This window comes from Lepeophtheirus salmonis, chromosome 6 (genome assembly GCF_016086655.4).
Source record: "Lepeophtheirus salmonis chromosome 6, UVic_Lsal_1.4, whole genome shotgun sequence".
Classification (NCBI taxonomy): Eukaryota; Metazoa; Arthropoda; class Copepoda; order Siphonostomatoida; family Caligidae; genus Lepeophtheirus; species Lepeophtheirus salmonis.
In genome coordinates, this window is record NC_052136.2 from 26,031,836 (window position 1) to 26,055,917 (window position 24,082).

At 34.4% G+C, this 24,082-nt stretch overlaps 7 protein-coding genes across 10 annotated transcripts; 4 read left to right on the plus strand and 3 right to left on the minus strand.

Moving 5' to 3' along the window:
- Positions 1–1,807: 1,807 nt before the first annotated feature.
- On the minus strand, positions 1,808–3,199 carry EndoG (Endonuclease G). Its single transcript, XM_040715711.2, has 4 exons — positions 2,809–3,199; positions 2,555–2,723; positions 2,221–2,465; positions 1,808–2,168 (listed from the first exon to the last, which is right to left on the minus strand). Exons 1-4 carry the CDS (start codon positions 3,093–3,095, stop codon positions 1,919–1,921), a joined length of 951 nt encoding a protein of 316 aa, XP_040571645.1. The 5' UTR covers positions 3,096–3,199; the 3' UTR covers positions 1,808–1,918.
- A 1,126-nt stretch (positions 3,200–4,325) lies between these two features.
- On the plus strand, positions 4,326–5,857 carry Cchl (Cytochrome c heme lyase). The gene has a single exon (XM_040715712.2). The coding sequence runs from the start codon at positions 4,499–4,501 to the stop codon at positions 5,234–5,236; it is 738 nt and encodes a 245-aa protein (XP_040571646.1). The 5' UTR covers positions 4,326–4,498; the 3' UTR covers positions 5,237–5,857.
- On the minus strand, positions 5,837–14,254 carry LOC121120829 (metalloendopeptidase OMA1, mitochondrial). Of its 2 annotated transcripts, none has more exons than XM_040715710.2 (5): positions 14,032–14,254; positions 13,827–13,966; positions 13,603–13,776; positions 6,467–6,571; positions 5,837–6,410 (listed from the first exon to the last, which is right to left on the minus strand). In XM_040715710.2, exons 1-5 carry the CDS (start codon positions 14,252–14,254, stop codon positions 5,958–5,960), a joined length of 1,095 nt encoding a protein of 364 aa, XP_040571644.1. In that variant the 3' UTR covers positions 5,837–5,957. The 2 variants fall into 2 exon arrangements, with proteins under 2 accessions (XP_040571644.1, XP_040571643.1); XM_040715709.2 differs by having other exon boundaries at positions 6,464–6,571.
- On the plus strand, positions 9,645–10,281 carry LOC121120832 (uncharacterized). The gene has a single exon (XM_040715713.2). It carries the CDS (start codon positions 9,645–9,647, stop codon positions 10,179–10,181), a length of 537 nt encoding a protein of 178 aa, XP_040571647.1. The 3' UTR covers positions 10,182–10,281.
- Positions 10,281–13,816, plus strand: Ctf4 (Chromosome transmission fidelity 4). Of its 2 annotated transcripts, none has more exons than XR_011780520.1 (4): positions 10,281–12,896; positions 12,961–13,136; positions 13,208–13,311; positions 13,368–13,816. XR_011780520.1 is itself a non-coding variant. In XM_040715706.1 (4 exons), exons 1-4 carry the CDS (start codon positions 10,281–10,283, stop codon positions 13,542–13,544), a joined length of 3,069 nt encoding a protein of 1,022 aa, XP_040571640.1. In that variant the 3' UTR covers positions 13,545–13,816. The 2 variants fall into 2 exon arrangements, 1 of the variants encoding a protein (XP_040571640.1); XM_040715706.1 differs by having other exon boundaries at positions 10,281–12,892.
- An 84-nt stretch (positions 14,255–14,338) lies between the features above and the next one.
- On the minus strand, positions 14,339–19,704 carry LOC121120827 (telomerase-binding protein EST1A). Of its 2 annotated transcripts, XR_011780519.1 has the most exons (3): positions 19,303–19,704; positions 15,320–19,248; positions 14,339–14,951 (listed from the first exon to the last, which is right to left on the minus strand). XR_011780519.1 is itself a non-coding variant. In XM_040715705.2 (2 exons), exon 2 carries the CDS (start codon positions 19,245–19,247, stop codon positions 15,381–15,383), a length of 3,867 nt encoding a protein of 1,288 aa, XP_040571639.1. In that variant the 5' UTR covers position 19,248; positions 19,303–19,704; the 3' UTR covers positions 14,339–15,380. The 2 variants fall into 2 exon arrangements, 1 of the variants encoding a protein (XP_040571639.1); XM_040715705.2 differs by having other exon boundaries at positions 14,339–19,248.
- ND-24 (NADH dehydrogenase ubiquinone) lies at positions 19,624–23,190 on the plus strand. Its single transcript, XM_040715048.2, has 3 exons — positions 19,624–22,266; positions 22,425–22,727; positions 22,806–23,190. Exons 1-3 carry the CDS (start codon positions 22,036–22,038, stop codon positions 22,992–22,994), a joined length of 723 nt encoding a protein of 240 aa, XP_040570982.1. The 5' UTR covers positions 19,624–22,035; the 3' UTR covers positions 22,995–23,190.
- The last annotated feature ends 892 nt before the right edge of the window (positions 23,191–24,082 follow it).

A 24,082-nucleotide genomic window follows, 5' to 3' on the forward strand; every position in this document is an offset into this window, starting at 1 on the left:
CATCTAGTAATCCAGAGCCAGAAAAACTGACAACGAGAAGAACCAAACGTTGTATTAAATCTAAAAAAACAAAATTGGAACACAATCAGAATAGCATTCAAAAGAATCCAAGTCAAGATAACGATGAATTGAAAAAAAATGAAGAGTCACAATCCGAGTTGACAAAGGATAATCGTGAATTGAATGACTCTAGTGGAAAAAGTGCTTCTTGTGTTGAAAGTGAAATCAAAGTAAAGATAGAAGCCATTGATAGTATTTCTACGGATGAAGAAAAAATAATTGAAAATGAAGTTGCCATTAATATGTGCTGGGATACTCTACAAGAAAACGAAGGATCTTATGTTGAAACAATTAATGCAACTTCAAAGGATTCGGTTAACCCTGAAAACAAAATAGAAGATGAATGTACTGAAATACCTGAAAGTATGGAAACTAATTCTTCTGAAGATCTTACTTCAGAACATGATGTCCAAATTGGCAAGCTCATATCCCTCCCCAAGCCTATCATTGAAAGTGGAGAAGTAATAGATAGTACTAAAAGTAATACCGATTCTGCAAAAACATCTGTATCTATTATAACCAAGGCTCCAGAGTCACCATTACGTTCTCTTCATAAAAGTCGTGCTGCGAAATTAATTGAAATGTCCAAAGCAGCTTTGGTAAAAAAATCTGATTCTGCTCCTACAATTAAAATCTCTTCTCCTATTGTTTCAACTCCATCATCAAAACCTTGGCAAAAATTTGCCCCTTCGCCTAATGCCTCACCCACTGCTAGTATTTTAAAAAGACGATATAGTGACTTCTCTCCTTCTAACAGGAGTCGCAAAGTACAGTTTCTGGACCCACCTGTATCTGAAAGAGTAGAAATTCCGCGCAAAAATAGGTTCTATAACAAGTCCAATTCTGAGAGCGAAGTTTCCTACAACTATCTTCCTTCTCCTCCCGTTGAAGATGCCATTGTTTATTCTCCCTTAAGTGCATGTCAGGAGCCCATTTCATGTATCTTAAGAGATCTTACTAATAAGACATGGCTTAAAACGGCAGAAAAGGATCTGAAAGAAAAAAATATTTCAACTATTGGGGATTTGTCCAAATTAAAAAAATCAGAGGCGAGTCAACTTAAAGGTCTCAAACCACCTATATTAGTGACCCTTAGAGATACACTTAAAACTTTTGAAAAATCTTATAAGTGGCCTAAAAAAACAGATAATTTGGAAGAAAAAGAAGATTCAAGAAAGTTCAACAAAGTGTCTGAAGCTTTAGCACCTTTTGTTGAAGTTCAAACTCCAGAAGAAGAGGAAAAGAATATTCAGGAAATTTATGAACGCCCCTCTCCATCTCCAACAGAAGACGCTGAAGCTTGCACAAAAGGAGTACAAGTTTCCTTGATTGCTTCAGTGTCTTCCGCAGATAAGTCTACTCAACCGGATATTGAAATTCAATCACCAGCATCGATCATCAGGGAAAGCTCATCTCAAACCCCTTCGAAAGACTATGAATCACAGGGAACACAATCATCTTCAACGGTATCTCGTATCGACAAGTCGCTAGGCACTGATACCATAAGCCTAGAATCCAAAATTAATGAGCTACTCTCATTGGACAAAAGTAAACGATGGGAAATAGCTAATAAGATATTAGCTTCCTTACAAAATGACTGAGATATATATATTTAAAAAGGTATCTCGTCGTCCATGCACTGATAATTCTGCATGATTCTTATTTTTACGAAGTATTATTTGGTCGTTGTAAAATGTATCATTGATTACTTTCCTGCTTTTTTATATAATGAGTTAAGCGTAAAAGATGTCATTTGTTATTTCTATTCTTATTTATGGATTGTACGGATTTTTTAATAAGTTTTTGTATTTCCTCGGCAAATCTTAAACAGACATGAATACAAGTTAAAAAAGCATTTCTATAAAATTTTTCCGTTGATGCTCCTTAGCCTCGTTTTAGATAATTTATCAAAAAACAAGAGTCCTGATGCCCTTTCAACAGAATCTGGGGGGACATAGAAGTGTGATAAGGGTATTGAGTCATCAATTCTCTCGTTAGGAAGAACAAATGATTCTAAATCAAGGGGCGAGTCTTTTTCAGATTCGGTGACTACGATTTTGAAGAAATGGGTAGGGACAGCCACATTATTTTTACCAATGACTTGATACCTGTAAAGAGTTATTGTTAAAACACAGAATGTTAATGACTTAACCTCCTTACTTGACATAGTTTTTTCCATCTGCCTCCAATCTAGGGAGGTAGAGAGGCCCTGTACATATATACACGTTTCTTGACCTTTTGGCTAATTTTCTCACGTACCATTCCAAGTTTTCCCATTTGTCCCTATTGAAACCAGTTCCTACTTGGGGTGACATATTTGACAAATAAAAGGTTTCATCACAATGCTCTTGAGACTGACGATGATTTCCAGCGGCAGCTAAGTGTCCACGATCAAATCCACTATACTGAAAGAATGATAGAGAAAGGATTGGTTATGTTGGCTGTAAACTGGGGGAGAGTGGAAAGAAGTATGTGAATGCTATAGATGTAGTACCTTGTAGTCTTTATTTTGAGACCTAAAGAAGGGATGGATGGAAGGGTCTTCCTTGAATTCACATAGATTTCTGTCCACTGACTCATTTCTTCTGCAAGACTCGGGAGTTAAATGCTCAAATACCCAGTTGGGTGTCCTGTTCCGTCGGTCGTAGGATATGACATAGTCCCTGGAAAGGCATGGTCAAGTGGCAGAACCCAGAAGTAGGAGTAGTCAGTAGAGTAGTGCCTCTACTCTCTTGTCTTTTACTTTACCTTCGAGAACGAACCGTATCCAATGATGGGAACCCATATTTCATTATTTCAGAGACGCGATTTATACCTTCCTTTACCTCTGGGATAAGTCGCTCAACTTTCTCAAGGGAATTCGTGGGATTGGACTCTACGTACGGCTCTGCTGCAGAGACGGAAGCTAATGAAGGGAGTCCTGGAATAGGAGTCTTTTCTCGAGAGTCCATAAGGTAGAACCGATCTATGATCACCCCTCCCAGCAGGCCTCCTCCCCCTCCAAGGAGAGACTTCCATCCTTTCATCACTCTCATTTCAATAGGCAGCAATTACTAATTAGTTACTGTCGCAAAAAATATAGCTTTTAAGGGAATAACAATTCTAAGGTTATTTGATATAGCGTATTCTCCTGATTTCAGTGATGCCAGCCAGTATTTCATATATTTATTTGACAGCGACGGTGTCATTTGAATTTTCCTTTTCTCTGGCTGCAGTACTATAATTCTATAGACTATAGAGTAATATAATATTTCCGCTTGAAACATTTCAGTATGTTGGAAAATGTCGCAAAATAAGAAACATTACAAAATGATGGGCTATAATTTTATCGTAGTTGTAATTTTATCTCAACATCACGTTGTATTTTTATTATTTTAAGCAACTGTTTCATTTTGGGACAATATTTGAAATCCCAAAAAAAATTTCACTGTCAGTAATCAGTTGCTAATTATTTATAAGTAATAAGTAGAGTATTACTAATATTAACACTATAGAGCGAAGGTAAGTCCATCTTGGGGGCTCAAAGTTGATATTTTTGTTAAATAAAATTGAAAAATTTACAATAAACACCATCAAATGACTTGTGCTTAATGCTTAAATATATCATTTAAGGAAATCGTTGTCTAGTGCGACTATTAATTCAAACCATAATTAAATTTTAAAAAATTATACAATGTTATGTAATAATGTGTGAATTATTTCTTCGGTATCATGAAAGTTCAGTAGTTTGAACTAAATATATAAAATTTAAAAATAAATTTTTATCCAAGAATCAAGTTCTTTATATTCTTTTATGTAGTTAAGGACGTCATTAAGTACTTATAATAATAATTAATTAGTAACAAATACATTAACTTAAAAAGCAAAAATTATTTATTTATAAATTTATTGAGAAACCTATCAATTTAAATGATCACTGATGACTTGAGTTATCTTCTATAATATTGAAGCAAAATTTGTCTGTTAATCAACACCTAATAATTTTTGGCAATCCCGGGTTTTGACGCTAGTTAATATATTAATATTTATATAGTTACTTATATTTATTGATTAGCTTCTAAACTGGGGTAATTTCAGTTGGTGAGCATGAGTTTTGTTTGGATTTCTTACTTCTTCTATTTTTAAAATGAACTCAGCTGTTGATAATAATTAATATTTAGGTAATGTTTATGTACGCGGGCGACATAGAAATGGCCGGAGATCTAAAAAAGAGAGAGAGCGCATCGATATTATGTTTTAAAAAATGAAATACCTAATTTAGATGATGAATATTTGAGAAAGCGTGCGCCTAGAGCGCAAGAGCTTCAATCAGCTGCGAATTCAAGATCGACCATGTTGCCTCTTCTAGCTACTATTAGCAAACATTAAGTTACTACTAGTTATATTTTTTTCACTTGTGAGAAGTGTCTGTGTGTGAAGTGGTTGCCGAGGACTTGAGATGGGACAAAACGTTTCAGCGGAATCCTTGACTAGTCCAAGTCCCCCTTCGGAATGTCCTATGCATGGAAAGGGAGATGTAGGAGGGTCTGGATGCACACTGAAAGACGATATCGATCCCACCAACATGATGCCCCCTCCAAATCAGCGTCCCGCCCCCGATCAGCCTTTTTCCCTAGATACAGTTCGGGAGAGGTCCAATATTCCGAAGGCAGGGACTGAGAAGGGAGAGACGTGGACGTATCCCTCTGCTCAGATGTTTTGGAATGCAATGCTTCGCAAGGGATGGCGATGGAAGGAAGAGGAAGGGATGAACCCAGAGACCATGAATCACATCATTCGCATGCATAACGTCAACAATGAGGCTGCATGGAGAGAGGTTCTTAAATGGGAAGCTCTACACGCCTTCGAGTGTGGAAATCCCTCTCTCAAGTCATTTGGAGGAAAGGCCACTCAATTCTCTCCCAGAGCTCGATTTAGGTCTCTCCTAGGCTATGAGCTACCCTTTGATCGCCACGACTGGATTGTGGATCGATGCGGGAGGAATGTTCGATACATTATTGACTACTATGATTCCGGAGAAATTGATGCTAAGAGTCATAAGTTTGCCATTCTTGATGTTAGACCTGCATTAGACTCTCCTACTGCAGCCTGGGATAGAATGAAAGTGGCTTGGTGGCGATGGCGCTATGCTCCCGTTGAGGAAACTATTGAAATGCCACATAAGGTCCATTCTTGAATGATCAAACTTTTTATTTTATTTCCAAAGAAACAATTCATACTATATAATATTAAACTGCTTACCTTCCAATTCACTTCTTGAAGAACCATTCTCCCTTATTATATAAACAATAATAGTATTCCTCTCTCCGTCTCTTTCTGACCTTCTTACATATTTCTTATATTTCTGTTATATTACGTATTATTATTTTTTTTAATAATGATCAATAGTAGTCACCCTTATTAGTTAACCTTTGTTCTATTTCGAATAAATCCAAATGTAAATTCAAAATGAACCTTTTTGTCTCATTAATTATTATTGGATACAATTGAATTAAGTAAATCTCCCAAGATTTCTTTCATCTTGTCTCAAAAATATGAGTATAATTCATATAATATCTACGTTATAAAAAAAGTTGTATTATGTAACCATTTTAAATTTCAACTTTCTGAATTCCCGTATGGAGTGAGACCATATCTTTTGGAGTAGTGGATTACCCTATCCACTCTCTAGTCCCAATTAAGACTGACTAGTATACATTATATACCTAATTACACTATTTAATATTAATTACCTATACATTTAAATGTTTTAGCTTTGATTTCAAAATAAAGTTCCTTCGGCTAATATATAATTTAATCAAGTTATTAGTATTAATATTACACAATATATGGAACGGATTATGGATATCTGATTCAACTTTCTATAGTAACACCTCAATATTGAAATACGTCACAACTCAAAGTTTTATTTTGTTCTCGAGTCTTCTAAATCTAAGCATGGGATCTTCTTTTACTAAAGAGGGACAATTGCATGATAATCTGACTCGCATTGTTTCTTCAAGTAGATAATCCATATGAGCCTGTCTTGATTCATTCGTGGGATGCGTGGAGAATAAAGGTTCCTTTTGTATATTTCTATCTAAGACCTTTTCCCGAAGAGCCATTCTTCCCCAAAAAACGGGACCTTCTCTTGTATCATAACAAGATTTTGCAGCCATCAGCATACCAATTTCATCGGCCTCTTTCTCCATTTCTCGGCTAAAAGGCAGCTCCATAATGATGGACGAACATTTATCTAAAAACCAATTGGCTACAATTGCAAATCCGTCGTTTGGCATGAGGGCCCAAATCATTGCCAAAGGAGTAAGCAACAATATACTCACTAAACTTGAATAGCTTAGTTTAGCATCCTATACAAAGAACAAAGATTTGTTTAATTTATTTTATTTATCCCTTAACTTACTACATGGTAGAGCAAGACATGTGCAATTTCATGACTCAGAACTATTGCCAACTGATCATCGTTTTGACAGGCTTTGAGCATCCCAGTAAATACGAATATATTACCATTCTATGAAATAGAATAAAAAAATGTAATTGTCTAATTCAGATACCAAACGTCAGTTAAAGACTTTTTTAAATTGTAATAGTTTAAAACAATTAATTGAAAAAAGTGGCAACATTGAATGAAAATGGATCCTCAATTCATTATAGGTTCGACAAAATTTAAAACATAAATTTGAGTTATTAAAAAACACGTGGCGATCACAGACGGTGATTCAAATTATATTAAATTTTGAAATAAATTCTCCATAGCAACTGACACTAATATGTATCTCGTTCAACCTTATTGTGAACACGATAACTACTATGAGTATGTACATCTAGCTATATTTTATACTCATTTTTCGAATTTTGAAACTTCAATTGAGTTCCAATTCGATCGAATAAATTTTAGCCTAAATAGCCAGATTTAAATTAGCCATTAAGAATGACTGTACTATAGAGAATTTTCTTTATGGACTGTACAATGACTAATGAGTACTAATACTATCTGGAGGAGTTTAAGTTCTCATCACGCGACCTGTTGTAAAAACATAATTTTTGTGATAATTTCTCTTGGTGAATTCAAATGAACTTTGCACAATTATAAGCCTATAATATTTATCGTAGTTGTAGTTTTATGACAACGTCACGTGGTATTTTAAGCAACTCTTCCATTTTTGGATAATATTTCACTACAAGAAGTTACGTGATTTGTAATTGTGCTCCTCCAGATGGGGATTAGATTTCATTGGACTGTACGTACTTCCAAACTATAAATTAAGAATAATTTATTTTAGATGTGTATAGTTTTAATGAGATTGATAATGTTTTTTTATTATTTTAAGGATTGATATTTAAAATTAATATCTAGAGTATGATTCTTATAGTTTCTTAAGGTTGGATTTATAATATTTAGAGATCCTGGCTCCGAATCTGCAGCTTTTAAAATTTGAAACTCTCAGATAAATATGCGCATTAATTATTATCTGTGATCCAAACCGACTCCATGAGTAAATACATGTGAATGCTGACTCCCGGCTCACTCATTATCAATAATTTTTACTTGATAGGAATTAGATGTACCTAGTCACTAAAAACTACATTATTTTCATCCTTTTAAGCTCATAAATGGGGATATAGAAAATCGATACAGTCTAATACGCCACCAGATATAACAATCTTGTTCATGCAAATGAGTTAATTACGTTAGTAATGGGGGAATATTTCATTTTATTTAAATAAAACTTATTTTAATTCTAAATCAATTCAACTCTGTGCGTAAATACATGTGGTTTTTACTAACTTCTAATCTCATGAATTGTGGATATGAATAATCGATAGTTTTTTTAAATAACAGTTTTCTATCCTTTTCTGTTCGGCAACTGACATAAATGCATAATCATTTTTATGAATTAATTACATTATTATTCAAAGATCAATGGAGGATATAATTAATGAGTTCTACTAATATCTTAACTGGACCAAGGGTCAATCAATTAACCTCAAAATGCAAAAAAATGGCAAAATGTAATTGATTTTGTACAATATTACACCACTTTTATTTCCTCAGCATCTGAGAATCAATGTGAAGTCACTTGCTACCAATAATATTTCTTCCATCAAGACAACATTTTTGAACTGAAATAAAATATTAAAAAAAAATCTTGTAATTAATGATGAATATCTTAGAATATTAATCCTCTTCAACCCTTCGATCCTCTCTTTCTTAATTTTCTTTTAGAAGTTTACGTTATATTATATATTGTACATCCATTGCCAAAAAGATGACTCCTAATTTTAACGGATAAAATATTCGATCTAAGCTTTACTTTTGGTAATTTTTAGTAATTAAATTGTAATAAAAGATTTTTTTTTTAGGTGTAACTCCATTTTGGCAATTCCAGGGTTCATTTCTACTGGATCATTTGATAATAAATTTCTTATGACGACATGGTTTTGTGATCAAATAGGGTTTTAATTTGACTTCACCACTTCCAGAAGACGCTTTGTTTCTCTCAATTTGCGTTTAATGTCAAAATATAAAGAGACAACGGATTTACTTTCGATATGTTTTAAGAGCTTACACATTAATGGCTATAATTGATGGAAGCCAATCCAAAGAGGCATAATTTTAAGTACATCATCTCTGAAAACATTGCAGCATAAGTTTCTTTCGATTTGTAAATTTGATTTCTTGTTGTGTACCCGCTTTACTCAATAATGTATTGAGAATTTGTTCTCCTCTGTGTAGCAAAAGATTATACAACAAATGTATAGGAGTTTAAACATTGTCTGAAACTAGTGACTTTGTCAAAGTACATCCTTGAGAAGGATACTGTGAGCTATCAATTTGATGATTCAGTGCTCCTCACTGATCTAGAGGATATATCTCAGCAGCTTCTTAGAAAAGTGGTTACAGGAGTATTTGGGGGAGGGAGTGCTATGATGACCCTTCGTGTATTACCTTTCTTAAACAGATTGATAGTGTGATTACATAATATCAAGAGTTAATTTGACATAATATGTGTAATTAATAAGTAATAAGTATAAATAGTGTAAGTAATATATACAATATAGTTTATTCCCCCTCCATCGTTATGATCATAATAAAGGTATATATTTTATATAACTTAACCATAACAAGAGAATTACTAATTATCAGGGTCTTTCTCGACAACAATCAAACATTAATATTGAAATGATAACTTAATAGTTATTAGTATTTATATGTATTATATAGAAGTACTTTGTGAATATTTTTTCTATTTTTTTACTATTGTCTTCTCCCTCCTTTCCCGCTATCAACACAAAGTAAAGCTCTTTAGATGGTGCGTATGATGATCAAACTTTCACTGAATAAAGCTAGCTAGTGGATAAAAAACTAGAAGCCGGGTGGAGATTGAACTGTTTCACAGCGACCTCTGTGAACACTCAAACAAAGCATTAGAAGCGGGAAGTGTTTAGTAATTTGTGAAGTAGTATAACTACTAACTAGTAGTAGTTTCTACTGACCGAGTAATAATAATTAATAAATATTATTATTTTTAAATTAATAAATATTGTGAATACTAGTCTTTCGACGTGCCATTGCGTTGAAAATGGTGAAACACAAGCATTCGAAGAAAACTACGGCAGGGAATACTAAAAATGTCCAAAATCAAAATGACACTGCGTCCAATAATTCCAGTGAATTCCTGGTTGCCCGTAGCTCTCAAAGAAGCGACAATAGTTCTGAACTCTCATTTATGTATCCCACAGACTTAAACAAGAAGAAGTCAATCTCTACTCCCCAAGGAAAAAATATATCCAAGGGAATAGCAACGCCAACACCCAAGAAGCGACGCTTCCGCCCAGGAACAAAGGCACTTCGTGAAATTCGGCATTTTCAAAAGAAGACTGACTTACTCATTCCTCACCTTCCTTTCTCAAGACTCGTCAAGGAGATATCCATAAAGGCTTCCTCTAAAACGGATATTCGATTCCAATCTTCGGCTCTACAAGCATTGCAGGAGGCTGCAGAAACGTATCTTGTGCATTTGTTTGAGGATGTGGTTCTTTTAGCTATTCATGCTAAACGTGTTACTATTATGCCCAAAGATATTATACTGTCTCGTAGAATACGAGGAGAAACTTAATTCATTTTATTTATTAAACAAAAGCTCATTTGCGGCCATTTATCGTTTTTTCATCCTTTTCTCAAAAAATCTTAATTTGTATGTACACTTTTTTCCAGAATGATATCAGACTTGAAATATACCCATAGAGAAGGTAACTGCATTATTAAATATGCACCTTCTAGTGGCAAAATATACACTGGAGGAGCTGATGGTGAAGTGCGAGAATTTAAAAATATGGACGATGATGAGAGTAAATCACATCTCATCGGAGACGAAACATTAGCTCTTGCTGTTGGAAAAACCCATTTTTATACCTCTGCAACTAATACCAATAGAGTCATGTCCTACAAAATCGAGGATGGATCTGAGGATTGTATAGTTATTAGATTTACTGCAGATGTCACAACTTTAGACATAGTAGAAAAAGAAGGAAAAAGACTTATTGCGGCAGGATCTGATGACATGATAGTCAAAGTAATGAATTTAAATTCTCACAAGGAATTTATTTTTAAGGGTCATGAAGCCTCCATTTTAAGTGTTTGTCTCGATCCTAAAAATTTAGATAAAGTCGTTTCAACCTCTTGCGACGGATCCATTATTCTTTGGAATATTGCTGATGAAAAAATTAAAAAGATACATAATAGTGTTTTGCCCAGATTTAGTGACTTTCAATCTTCCAAGACTCTTTCCCAAGTGGTCTGGAACCCTGCAGATGGTTCGACATTTGCTGTTGCTCATCAAAATGGCGTTTACTTTTATAATTCTACGAATGGGACAGAAGTTAAAAACTTTCAAATGAATAATAGTGATGATAAAAATGAGTATTTGAGTGTACTAGACTGGTTCATTAATGGAGAATACATAGTTGGGGGGACTTCGAGTGGTAAAATCATTATTTGGGCCTATAAAGATGGGTCCATACATTACAATAACACACCAGGCAGATCCAATGGAATCCGAAGTATAGCTTGGTCTCCCTCAAAAATTGAGGAAATATCGTTTTTAAATAAAGAGGCATATTGGGGTATTCTGACGGTTGATCTTCAGGAAGAGAATGAAGATAGGTTGGAGGGCGCTAATGAGATGTTGAATGAAAATGAAATGATGCGAGTCTTTGAGGAAAACGACGGCGACGATGATGATGAAAATGCATTTTCAATAAAAAAAATCAAAGCCTCAGCTGGATTTCAAGAAGATCAAGAAGGTTTAGATGTTTTTGATCCCAACATATCTAGTAGGGGGATCGATGAAAAAGTTGGTGAAATTCTAATGGAGAAAAATATTTCCAAGGCTGAAAGTCCTGCTCCCCTTTCATCATTCGATATGAAATTACAAGATACATTTCAACCTGCATCCACTCCGGTTCATCTCTCTTCAAGATTTATGGTTTGGAATTCAATTGGGATAGTCAAAGCCCAAAATTTGGATGATGAAAGTGCAATTGATATTGAATTTCATGATACATCAATACATCATGCGTTTCATTTGCCAAATCCTCATGGATATACAATGGCATGTCTATCTAACTTGGCAGTAGTCTTCGCAGCAGAGGCGGATGGGGAAGAAGAGGATGAAGACCACATTGCTAGTAAATTGAACGTTCACTATTTTGCTTCTTCTGATTATAACAAGGAATGGAGCATTGATATGCCTAAGGGGGAGGAAATTCTTTGTATATGCATAGGTTCGTCTTGGATTGCAGCGGGAACGGATAAAAGAAATTTAAGGATATTTACTTTAGCTGGAATGCAAAAAAATGTGTTTTCATTAAATGGTCCTCTTGTCACTCTGTCTGGGCATGGAGATTATATTTTTATTGTGACTCACTTTGGAGCACCTCTAGTTCACAATCAGAGCCTTTATGTCGCCGTGCTTGATATTTCAAATTATAAAAGACACCTCATATCTCATTTTACTCCTTTGCCCCTGACCCCCTCTTCTTCCTTGACATGGGCTGGATTTAGCGATGAAGGAACTCCGACTTTTTCTGATAGTGTTGGTGTGGTTAGAATATTTGATTATTCATCCCATCAATGGACTGAGGTATGCAATATATCCAGTTATTGTAAAGGAAAAAGTGATAGTCATTTTATGCTCGGCCTATCAGAGAAAGAAGAAATTGTAAGAGCTATAAAATGTAAGGGCACCAAATACCCTGTTACAGTGCCAAAACCAACAGTAACAGTTTTGCCAATGCAACTACCTCTTTGTGATCAAGGGTCTGAAAAAACTACTCTCGAGGAAAAATATTTGAAAGGAGAAATTCTCAACAAGAACGAAGATGACATTGCAGCAACTAATGAAACAATCATTAAACTTTTTGCTTTAGCAATAAAATCTGACCAAGAAAGAAGAGCATTAGAGATTTGTAAATTAATGAACATGGATACACTGAAAATTGCAGTTAAATATGCATCGAAGTTGAGAAAATTACAATTAGCAAATAAAGTAAACGAACTTGCTAGACAAATTTCGGAAAAAGAGGAGGAAAGGAGAGATAAATTAAGGTTAAGTACTTTGTGCAGTCAGAATGATATGTTTGAAACCCAAGAAGAGGAGGAGCAAGAAGAAAACGGTCATCAGGATTCGGCCCTTCAAGACAATCCTTTGCTAAATGCAAAGATTAAAAAGAAGAATAATGTTCCATTGAAATGTATTAGTGACACACAGAGCCAGGGAGATACTCGTAATCCTTTCAAAAAAACATTGCTTAAGAATACTCCACAAGCGTAGGTTCAATATACATCTGTTGTTTATTTTTATAAATACATATTTATGAACTTGAATTTTATTTAAGGGGATCTATACGAACGGGATTAGTCTTCGACTCCATTTCACAATCGTCTCAAAACTCTCAAATAAAGTCTTCTCAAGACAATTTGCCCAACAAAAATATTGTTAAGAAGAGTGAAAAACAAAGACTCATTACTCATTCATCATCAGTCAGACAAGGAAATAATGATATTAATAAAGGTACATACTATCTTTATCAACACTCAAGTTAGGTTTAATCATCTATTTGTATATTTATTATATCCTTTCAGAAACTCAGTCGTCATACAAACAATTAAAAGGATTTTTATTATGGCTAGCTGAGAACCCTCAAGATTCCAATAACATCGTAAAGAATAAAGAGTTGGGCTTGAAGGTTTTTTTTCAACTTAGTAGCTATATATGTATTTTTTTAATAATGAAACTCTCTAGATATGGAAAGAACTACCGAAAGTAGAAAAAGATAAATACAAAGTCCCTAGAACACCTCTCTCCATTGTGAGTACAAATAGGAAAAGAAGTTTAGAAGATCATATTGTTAGAAATACAGATTCTCAAAAAAAGGCTAAGCCCTCGACAGACTTATCTGCTTTTGCTGCACCGGAGTGAAACTAGATAAATATACTCAGAATCTTTTTTTGTTGCACTTCAGAAACAACCTTCTTACCTGCAAAACGAATGCGTTGATTTCGTCATCACTCACAACGGATACCGTCCAATTTAGTTTAAGTACATCCGTCAAGTCCCGATTTCCATCCAGCAATTTTGTCACAACTCTAACAACTCGTTCATATGCCGGATTAGGTGCTCCAAGAATATGACCTTCGTGATTCTCTATGATCTATTTTTTATGTTTAGAATAAAATTGATTTATATTTTAAGACCACAGACCTTATTAAATTCCCTATGACTGATTTTGCGCATTTGATCATGATTCAAGATCATGAAATATCTTTTTTTAGAGATAGGATTCACCTCAAGATGAGAGCAATAAGCCGTTAACCCAGCTAAACTAATTAGTCCACTCAATACTGTGAATGAAGAGTAAATTGCAATTCTCGTACTCTAGTGTATAATATATTTTAATTCGAATTACCTCCAACTTTGATATTGTTCTGCGCTACGAATTCCTTATATTTCTCTTTTTTCTCTTTCGGAAGATTTCTCCAAAGTCTTTTAAAAGTCTTTCCAATGACGAAAGCTCCAATTCGAGATAGGGGTTTTATAAATAGAACCACATGAGGTGGAAGTGCCTGCGATCTTGGAGAGGTATGAAAGCTGCTGGACAGTGAAATTCGTGATAGTAGCAGTCGAATCATCTTATAAGAAATAAAAATCCAGAGTTTAGAAAAATTGAAAATAGTGTTCTTATCATATAAATATGAGTAAGTATGATTGTAATATTAACTGAAGTGTCATTTAATTCCAAAAAAATTCAAGCAACTTAAATAAATTGGCTTACAGTTGCCGAGTATAGTATACATTTTCTAAACATTATAAATTGAGTTATTATCATAATCCAAAAGAAACGAAGGGACATACACGGTAAAATAGATGTAGTAGCATAATCGTAATAATAAGGTATATTACAAGAGAAATGATGTGCAAAAAAACTATTCCAAATTAATTAATTAATAATGATAATGTGGAAGGAGGAAGAGAGAGAGAGAGGAGGGAGGGATTTAGAGAAAAAAATAGTGTATCTTTTTCAGCAACAAGAAAGTAATAGTTATGAATGTCGCCTGAATACATAACTTATAATTAATCTTGGGAGAGGAAAAAAAAGATGAACTCTGAATGAATATAATTGAAGGGCATAAGTAACTAAACAGAATCAATAAATGAAAAAAAAAAACCCACACAAACACAAAGAAATAGTTATGATTTATTCTTTAGCATAGTATGATTTTTTTATAGATCCCTTTCAAAAAAAAAAAAAAAAAATAAAAAAATGGAAATCTCAGCTATTTCAGCCATAAGGGGAACAATCAATACTATATAGTATAATATTATCATCTAGTTGTATCCAAAGTAGTAGAAAGAATTTATATATTATTAGTAATTGTTGAATATATGCGTGTAAAAAAGAGCCAGTTTACATAAAAAAAAAATTAAAAAAAGGTGTGCTGTCTTAAACATTGTGAAGGAAATCACAGTCTTGAACCCCCAAGATAAGCCGTTTAAAGTGAGGCTAGAGAGTGATGATACATAGATCCTCTCATCATTAAACTCGAAAGAAATAAGCATTTTTATTATTACTGGACTATTTGAATTATTATATAAAATATGGAACTATGATTGCTACATTCATCCATCCATTTGATTAATATGTATATATATATCATCAATAATAATAATAATATCATAGAGGTAAAATAGTTAACCCCAATTTCATTCCTTCTGAAATAGACAGAGACGAAAAGGAAAAAAAAAGTCAATATTCTCTTAGGAACATTTTGCCCAATTAAAAAAGTCAATAAACTTATTCACAGGGATATCAGTTATATGTGCCTTGAGTTTAAGATTACGATCATCAGTCAATAAAACCACGTCTCGATATACAATCCTCATATTCCCTTTAGTTTCCTCCTTATTTGAAGATAAATTGAGACAAATATCCAGTATCAAATCATCGTTTTTCTTTTCATAATTTGGATCCTCTTCCGAAGTTATACCAAAATAGTTAATAACAACCCCTCTTGAAGTAACACATTTGGTATTGCGTGGTCTATTCCGAAGGAAGTTTAAGGCTCGTCTAGCATTATCTGAAACCATATTTGCGTGCTCCTGGCTGGAATATTTGGAGGGACGAGCTCCTTTTGATAGACCATCTAATTCGTTTAAAACAACAAGGGGGACGCGTAGATGATATTGAGAAGAAGCAACTAGGGCTTTAATGCCATCTAAGTGATCAACAAAGCAATTGGTATCCGCTACTAAATACTGTGGTCGAATTTCCAAAGTGACAGAAACATGATCTGCAAGAATTTTTTTCTGCATGTTCACCATTTCTCTTTCTTCTGCCATTCTTTGTCTCTCCAAAATCTCTTTTCGATGTTTTAAAGCACGAATTTCTTCATTAGGAATAGAGATGTCACAATCAAGAACATCCTTTGCATCACTTTCATCCTCACTATAACTCTCCTCCAGAATATCTTGCTGACACGCGAGCATATTGGACAATTTAGCATTAACTTTATCTACAGCTGATGAAAGTTCATTATTTTCTACCAAAGATATATGCGCATTATCTGGTAGCGACCACTTCAGAATAGGAGATTCCAGTCCCTCCAAAAATTCGACACAAAAATTAATTGCATCATATCTGCGTACTTCGTGAGCTAATTTAGAAGAATAAGAAGCATCTTTGGGGTAATATCTTCTGTAAGAAGCCCAATCCATTCCCCTAAACCATGGAGTTAGGCCACATAAAATAGCATCCTCCTCTAATTTGATTAAATTATAAGCCTGCACATTTTCTTTCGATGTATCTTCACAAACAAAAGAAGACAGGACGGGTCGCATTAAGGGTTTTAGTTTTTCAAGATGCGTAGCAAGAATCGCGAGTTGATTGAAAGGATCTTCTGACACAACAGGATACCAAGTATCATTGTTACCAAGCATCCAATCACACCATACTTTGACAGGTGGTAATAAAATACTTAAATCTTCGTCCTCAAGTAAAGATCTCTCACCAGATTGGAACTCAGGAATGATTTTTTGAAAAATTTGATTACATCTTTCGATTAAGATTCCAAACATTTCAAAAGAGAGTTGAAGGGCAGCGTTTTGCATTGATGAACGATAGTTGTGAGTGTCCCCATTCTTCATTTTTGTATGTTCTATAATAAACATGTTCATAGCCATGATCTGAACCAAACTTTTGACATCAATGGGTAAAGGTGACCGAGAAATCAGTACTCGGAACTCTTTCTGAAGAATTTCTAAAGCTAACGGAAAAGAATCCATATCAATATAAGTAAATAATTTCCCCAATAGATAGATAAACGTAGTTATAAATCTTTTACACAAATCCATGGAGTTCATTTCCATTAGTTCTATATCTTCCACGTCTATCGTCTCAGATTCACGAGCAGAAGTAGTCCTATGAAGTCTACGCCCTCCTTCACTTTTAATCCATATTTCGTTCCTCAATCTTGTTCCTTTGATTAAATTATGAGATCCTTCTTTTTCTCTCTCAGAGTTTCTGAGCTTCCTTTCCTTATCAATAATTTTCTTTCGTTCATTAGCCTCCCAATTTTTCTTAAATTCTTCAAATATAACCGTTAAGCTCTGTTGATCCGTTCGAAATGCATTTTTGCATTGAAGACATCGCATGTGGTAGTAAATAGCATCAAGTTTCCTCTTGGCCATATTTGAGAGAACAGCCATCATGTGGAAAGGTTTAGCGTTTCGTGTCTCTATCGAAGTTGCTTTTATGTAATAATGCCGAGTTTTACCAAAGTTGCAGGACTCATTCACCTGCTCTTTGTATCTAGCTAAATCACCAAGACAAATTAGACAATTTTGTGCTGTTACAAGAACACATCGCTGGAACTTATCACTAGGTCTAGGTTTTAAGATATCATAATAAGACTCCAAGTCTATTTCATAAGTTTCATCTAATAATTTTAAAGCACGTTCATAAAATTCAATACCTTCATCAATTAGTTGAGATATGCGACTTTTGATTATACTACGAAGTTCTTGTGATTCTTCTTTAGCGAGGAGAATTTTAAGAACTTCAGTAAGATTCCAAAAAGCAATTTTCCAGATATGAAATTCAACATTATGTTTCAAACAAAAAACCAAGTCAGACTTTAAAAGTTCTTCAAAGGCTTTTAAAATATTTTGACGACACTCCGCAACTTCAGTATCCCATAACTGAGACAACAGTTCCCAACTTCCATGCATAGTTATCTCATAAATTCTCAAATCACACCGCACAATTAAAGATATATTATTTATGTCATGTTTATCATTTCCATAAATTCTTGAATTGAAAACATCATACCACTCAGGACCGTTAGGACGTAAAGACAATCCATAAGGTATGGGGTGTTGATAATTAAGTGGGGCATGTGGATGAGGCAATCTTGAAACATCAATGCTATGAGGAGGGACCATTGATGAGACCCCGTTATAAGAAGGAGGAAAAAAGTCTTGGGATGGAATGTGATCCCGTGACATACTGGGATGTCCTGAGTTATTACGGACAGGAATGTGCTTATTGGGATTTTTTGGATCATACAAAACTCGAGATTGACGACGATAAGGATCATTTTCTTCTTTCGCCGGAGAAGAATTGATTTTTTCATCTCTTAATCGCCAATTATTGCTTTCAACCCCACCTGAAGGAATCCGAATGATTCCACCAGCATTTTTATTACTAGGAGGAGATATACGAATTTGTTTTGGCGGCACATGGCGTGCATTATTATTATGAGATTCGCGAGGCCTTAAACGTTCGGATTCCTTTTCACGCTTCTTTTTTTCATCTTCCATTTCAACTTCTAAACTCCAGTCATTAACCCTTTCAGATAAAGATTCTTCAACTCTAAATAAGGGAGACTGTTTCGAGGAATCTGTTGGAGAAGATAAACTTGTTTTTCGACTCGACAATTCATGATGATACTCAATAACTTCTTCATGATGTTTTTCTACTTCTTTAGAGCGAGGTACTTGAGATTTATCATGGTGTCCACTCTTGGAAGAACGAGATCCATTCCAATTTCGGCGATCTCTAGGTGGATGATTATCTCCTGAAGCATCTTTGCGATTATTTCTATTTGACTTTCGTAGAGTAGGGGAATCTGGATGGCCATTGATAGGTTTAGAACGCGGAGGAGTAGCTCTCTTTTTTGTCTGTTCCGTGGGGACTGAATCGCCTTCATGTCCGTTCTTAATCCCACCAGAAGTCTCTGTTTTTTTTGGAGGTTTCTCCTTACGATGATTTCTTTTCTTGGATGCTTTGGATTTGAAGGGAGCTCCATTATTGGGCGCACCTCCTCCTTGCACATCGTTTTTCTCTTTTGGCTCCCCATTACCATACTTTAGGAGCCCATTGGAGCTTGGGTCTGCATTGGCGTTGCTGTTAGTAGCACAGGGAGTGGGATTCACGCTCCCGTTCTTCTTCTCACACCCTCCTTTCTTCGCCCCCGGAGGCTTGTAATGCTCCACCTCAGGCCTCTTCCTCCGACCTTCATCTTCCTTCACTCTCCTCGAAGGCCGTCCCTTCCCATTACTCTTATTATTGGATCCACTGCGAGTAGAACCACAACTAGGAGGGGATCCCGTCCGAGCTCCTGACATACTGAAATAAAGACATCCAGTACATCCACTAAATACGGATTCATCCCACACTCACCCTTGCTTTCACCCAGGATCAGATCCAATTCCCTCAGCTCTTCGTATGATTGTCTATCCTCTTCCTTCCTTCCTTCCTTCCTTTCTTCTTCTACTAGACACAATTATCTTGAGCAATCCGAGTGAGAATCTTCCTGGAGCTTCCTTCTTTCCTTCCTTCTCATTCAATCTCTTTCACAAGAAATAAAATCATCAGAAAAAAAAGAAAAAACAAGAAACAGAAAAAAGGAGAAAAAGGGAGAAAAAGGAGAAAAAAGAAGAAATTGAATATAATAACTTATAAGATAATAAAGCTGCGCGCTGTTAGGAGAGACAAAAAGAAAAAGAGAATTCTCTGCAGGCAAGCAAGGATATCCGAAAAAGATCAATAATTGCCCTGGCCAAGACACCTCACGCCCAGTCCTTGTAGTTGAGGGTCTGCATATCAACACAACCTCTTTTCTGACGTCATTGTCAGCTGTAGCTCATCCAGTTTCTTACTAGTTACTCATAGCCATATAAGATTTGTGGATAAGAAACTTGCCATGCAGTCTGGTTGACGTTAGCTGACAACTTTTTCCATGACGTCACAGAGGAGCCAAGTTCAGTGTTACTCACTACTGATAACAGATAAAACTGTGTTAATTAATAGATATATACAAGGATTACTATTAACCTTGATATATATAAGAAGCCGAAGGAAAATAAAAAAGTTGTGAACTACGTGGAAATACATTTAAGACATAATGATTTGGATGGATCTTTCGTACGAAGGATTTCAATATATTTATCTGCATCCACCCATTATTTTCCTCCCTACGAATTCATATTTGCATTTTGGAAATACCAAATGTGGTTCATATAAAGGTCTATGATAGTGATTTCTAGCCTCTATGCTCAAGAATACATAAATTACTCCAGATCTTTTACGAGATCATCATTGTATATTTATAAATATAAGAACATTGGAGTTATATAAAACGACTGAAAGATCCAGTGAGCAACAGAGATAATTCTCATCCTCCATCCATTGCTCCTTAATTGAAGTTCTTGAGTCTTTTTTCTCCTTAAGTCAACTCTGCTTCGTTTCCGAAGAAAATTATTCCATTGATAAGTGTCCTTAATGCATATAACGCAGAAACTTATGGTCTATATGGATAATTATTAATTATATAGCCTAGACACTTAAGCTTCATCCCTGATTAGTGATATCTTTATTACTTGTGTGTCCCTTTTGTGATTAGAAAACAAGCGGAAGATGATTCTAGACTTTAATCATAATGTGATGTTCTTGATAGTTTTGTCTGCTATTGCATATGAATAGTTATTAGGAACGATTAAGTGTTAAGAGATAAAAGTGACTTCTTAGCTTCTGTAGATTTTATTTGAATGCTGTTGCAATTTCCATACTGATTTACTCAGAAACCCTCTTCTAAATAGCTAAATTGCTGATTAGTATATTGGAATATTATTCTCTCGAAAATATTTACAATAATAAAATACTAAATGTTTGCCATACGAGGTAATTATAAGTTGTTTGATTGAAGACAATTTAAAATGTATCAAGATTATATTCAGATTGTTTGAATATTAATTGAACGAATAAATATAATTAGAGCATCAATGATATTCTTCTAAATTTAAATTCCCTATAAATGAGTTTGATATTATTATTTATTTTTTTATCGTTTTGATTTATTCGGTTTTATTTTAGACATGTAGAGGCTATTTTGTTTTGAAATTTTTGTTTGGCGAGTAGATACATCAAAATAATTCCTATTATTAGTTAAAGAACAATAACAAACAATTTCAAGCTATATAAAAGTGGGGATACTTTAAAAAAAATGATTTCCCTAGTATTATTCAAACATATATTTCTAGAGAGAATAGCCAAAATCACAAGGCAAAAAAGGATTATTCAAGGCATCATATTCGGTTACGTTAGCAAGATAATACATTGAACTCCATATTTATTATATTCAGATAAAAATGACAAATAAAATTTTTATTGTTTTCTTATATTTTTCAAATGAACATTTCATATTTAGCGCATAATCCCCACTTATTCTAAATATATTATTGATTTCTTCGCTTATTTATTTGAAAATGTATCTTCTGAACTAGTATTTTTTATTATTCAAAACAATTTTTAATCCATTTTTTTAATTAATTTTAGTACTGTAATCGTCGTAGCGTAAAAATTTACACCAATAGAATTGTCAGATAAGAAAAGAAAAGGATGTAATTATATAATTAGTTTTATAAATTTGAATTTCCTCCTCAATTGGCTCCTTTGTGACGTCATCAAAATAGCCAGTATAATTGTAAACAAAAGGCAAAGAAATCTCTTATCGACACACTTTATATATAGTCACCTTGCTAATACCCTGTGTTCTATTTGTGCTGTTTGTCATAATAGACATTCTCATTATTACATAATGTATAATGCATATTATCAGAATGGTGCTCCGTCGAGCCATAAATTAATTTCTGGAGTTGTCATCAGTATGGGCATACATTCCAAATATTTCTTTAATGTAGACTCACAAATGATTTTGTGGTATTTGATGTGTACAAATTATTAATCATGACGCACGTACTATGCAGAAATGTTAGAATGAAGTCATCTGTGATGTGTGACGTCATAGGGAATAGTTCCCATCTTGGATAAGACTGAAAAATCTCTGTACAGACTACATCCAATTAAAATAAGTCAATAAATACTAAATACAACTAACTAATAATACAGTGGAGAATGCTGGGATTGACTCAGAGGGGGCTCCAGTCCATTGGAAAGCGATTTATATCGGGATCCAATGTTCTGAGCCATGATGCCATTTTTGTCCATAGAGATAGCCCTGAAAACAACGAAAATATTCCCTTCGAATTCAACGCTGATAATAAGAAACGGGCTGGAGCCATCATGAGCATCTACCCCGAGGGCCATAAGAAGGCAGCAACTCTTCCCCTTCTTGATCTTGCTCAAGTAAGTCAATTTGTTATACCTTAGTCATTAATATTGACGACTGAGTAATTACTCATAACATTACATTTGACTCGAGAGAATTAATCATTCTAGTTAGTAATTACTAATGAGTAATCTCCAGTTGTTTTTTTTATAGTAAATATTCTTAATTTCCATAGCGTCAGAACGGGGGTTGGTTGCCCATTTCTGCAATGAACTACGTTGCGGATTTCATTGACATGCCTCGTATGCGAGTGTACGAGGTAGCAACCTTTTATACCATGTTCATAAGGAATCCTGTAGGAAAATATCACGTCCAAGTCTGTACAACAACCCCTTGTTGGCTCCGTGGCTCTGACGAAATCCTTAAAGCATGCAAGGATAACTTAGGGGTTCCTGTCGGGAAAATGACTCAAGATAAGTTATTTACCATTTCTGAGGTGGAATGCCTTGGTGCTTGTGTGAATGCTCCTATGGTCCAGGTAAACGCTTTGCTTTTCATTCACACTCTCTCATATTACATCCTAACCTATGTAATTCCCTTTACTTTTCTATTCTAGATCAACGATGACTACTATGAAGACTTGACTGTCAAGGACATGGACGAAATTCTAAATGAGCTTAAAGTTGGTACAAAGCCAGCTAGAGGTCCTAGAAGCTCTAGATATGCTGCTGAACCCTTTGGTGGGCCAACATCTTTGACTGAGCCTCCCCCAGGACCTGGCTTTGGTGTTAGATCAGATTTATAAGAGATTAAGTGTTTCATGTACATTCAGATTGTTAGTTAGCTATCTACTTTTATTCTTCATTGTATAATATATGCGACTTTCAAAAAAAGTTTGTTCCAAAATTTTAATACTATAGTTATTATAATACGTTAATTATTGTCTTATGTCAACGGACTACAAAGCAAAATATCTATTATTAATATAGGGCTATAATCTATATGAAGTTCTGTAATGCATTCTAATTTATGTCGTATTGGTTTATTTAAATTTTATGGTCAACGTTGTTGTAATTATAACTGTCATTAAGCAATCTTCGAACATTCCGAGGCATTTATTCGCTATTCCACTTTAAAAACTAGGTTTTTTTAAATATAATACCCAGAATATGTGAATTAAGGATGTCAATAGGATTGATAAACATTTGAAAGAATACAATTGTATACCTTCGTTTACTCATGAAGTATTACTCACCCACATAAAGTAGTGAAAGTATTATATTACCTATAATATATAGTATATATAATATAAACTGGAGAAAATAAGTTTTTGATCCATTCCCGATTTTGTATGCATGCCCACTATAAGAACGATTTATAATTTAATGAGGTTTATTTTTACAGTGAGAGACAGAATATTAAAAAAATCCAGATAATCACATCATGTAAAAGTTATAAATTGATTTGTATTTTATTGTGGGAAATAAGTATTTGGAGCGCTAAATATATGGAGAGTGCATTTCTTTTCAGAAAATACATAGGTTGACTAAAAAATCATCTTGATCTTATCTTCGTATTTTATCCAATCAACTTCCACAAAAGAAGTGCACTCTCCATGTATTTAGTACTCGCTGTACTAGCTCACTATATATAGTCATCTTGGTACTCTAACCCCCACAGACTGGTTATATAAGTACTCTTGTTTTAGAAGAGTACTCTGAATCTCAACCCACTACGCGTATACAGACACCTGTCCACCGACTCAGAGTTTGTCAATTAGATTATAGGCTCTCCACAATGTGCATGACTTAGTTACTAGAGCTATCAAATGACGTCAGGAACAAATTGTAGACTTCCTCAAGACTAGGATGGTTTAAAAGACCATCGGCAAGC

Coding starts and splice junctions, on each gene's coding strand:
- EndoG (XM_040715711.2), bottom strand. CDS start 3,095: ATGAGAGTGATGAAAGGATGGAAGTCTCTCCTTGGAGGGGGAGGAGGC. Junction 2,724..2,808: donor GATACGGTTCGTTCTCGAAG/GTAAAGTAAAAG, acceptor ATGCCTTTCCAG/GGACTATGTCATATCCTACG. Junction 2,169..2,220: donor GATGGAAAAAACTATGTCAA/GTAAGGAGGTTA, acceptor AACTCTTTACAG/GTATCAAGTCATTGGTAAAA.
- Cchl (XM_040715712.2), top strand. CDS start 4,499: ATGGGACAAAACGTTTCAGCGGAATCCTTGACTAGTCCAAGTCCCCCT.
- LOC121120832 (XM_040715713.2), top strand. CDS start 9,645: ATGGTGAAACACAAGCATTCGAAGAAAACTACGGCAGGGAATACTAAA.
- Ctf4 (XM_040715706.1), top strand. CDS start 10,281: ATGATATCAGACTTGAAATATACCCATAGAGAAGGTAACTGCATTATT. Junction 12,893..12,960: donor CTTAAGAATACTCCACAAGC/GTAGGTTCAATA, acceptor ATTTTATTTAAG/GGGATCTATACGAACGGGAT. Junction 13,312..13,367: donor ATAAAGAGTTGGGCTTGAAG/GTTTTTTTTCAA, acceptor GAAACTCTCTAG/ATATGGAAAGAACTACCGAA.
- LOC121120829 (XM_040715709.2), bottom strand. CDS start 14,254: ATGATTCGACTGCTACTATCACGAATTTCACTGTCCAGCAGCTTTCAT. Junction 13,777..13,826: donor GTCATAGGGAATTTAATAAG/GTCTGTGGTCTT, acceptor CATAAAAAATAG/ATCATAGAGAATCACGAAGG. Junction 6,411..6,463: donor ATGTCTTGCTCTACCATGTA/GTAAGTTAAGGG, acceptor TTCTTTGTATAG/GATGCTAAACTAAGCTATTC.
- LOC121120827 (XM_040715705.2), bottom strand. CDS start 19,247: ATGTCAGGAGCTCGGACGGGATCCCCTCCTAGTTGTGGTTCTACTCGC.
- ND-24 (XM_040715048.2), top strand. CDS start 22,036: ATGCTGGGATTGACTCAGAGGGGGCTCCAGTCCATTGGAAAGCGATTT. Junction 22,267..22,424: donor CCCTTCTTGATCTTGCTCAA/GTAAGTCAATTT, acceptor TAATTTCCATAG/CGTCAGAACGGGGGTTGGTT. Junction 22,728..22,805: donor TGAATGCTCCTATGGTCCAG/GTAAACGCTTTG, acceptor TTTCTATTCTAG/ATCAACGATGACTACTATGA.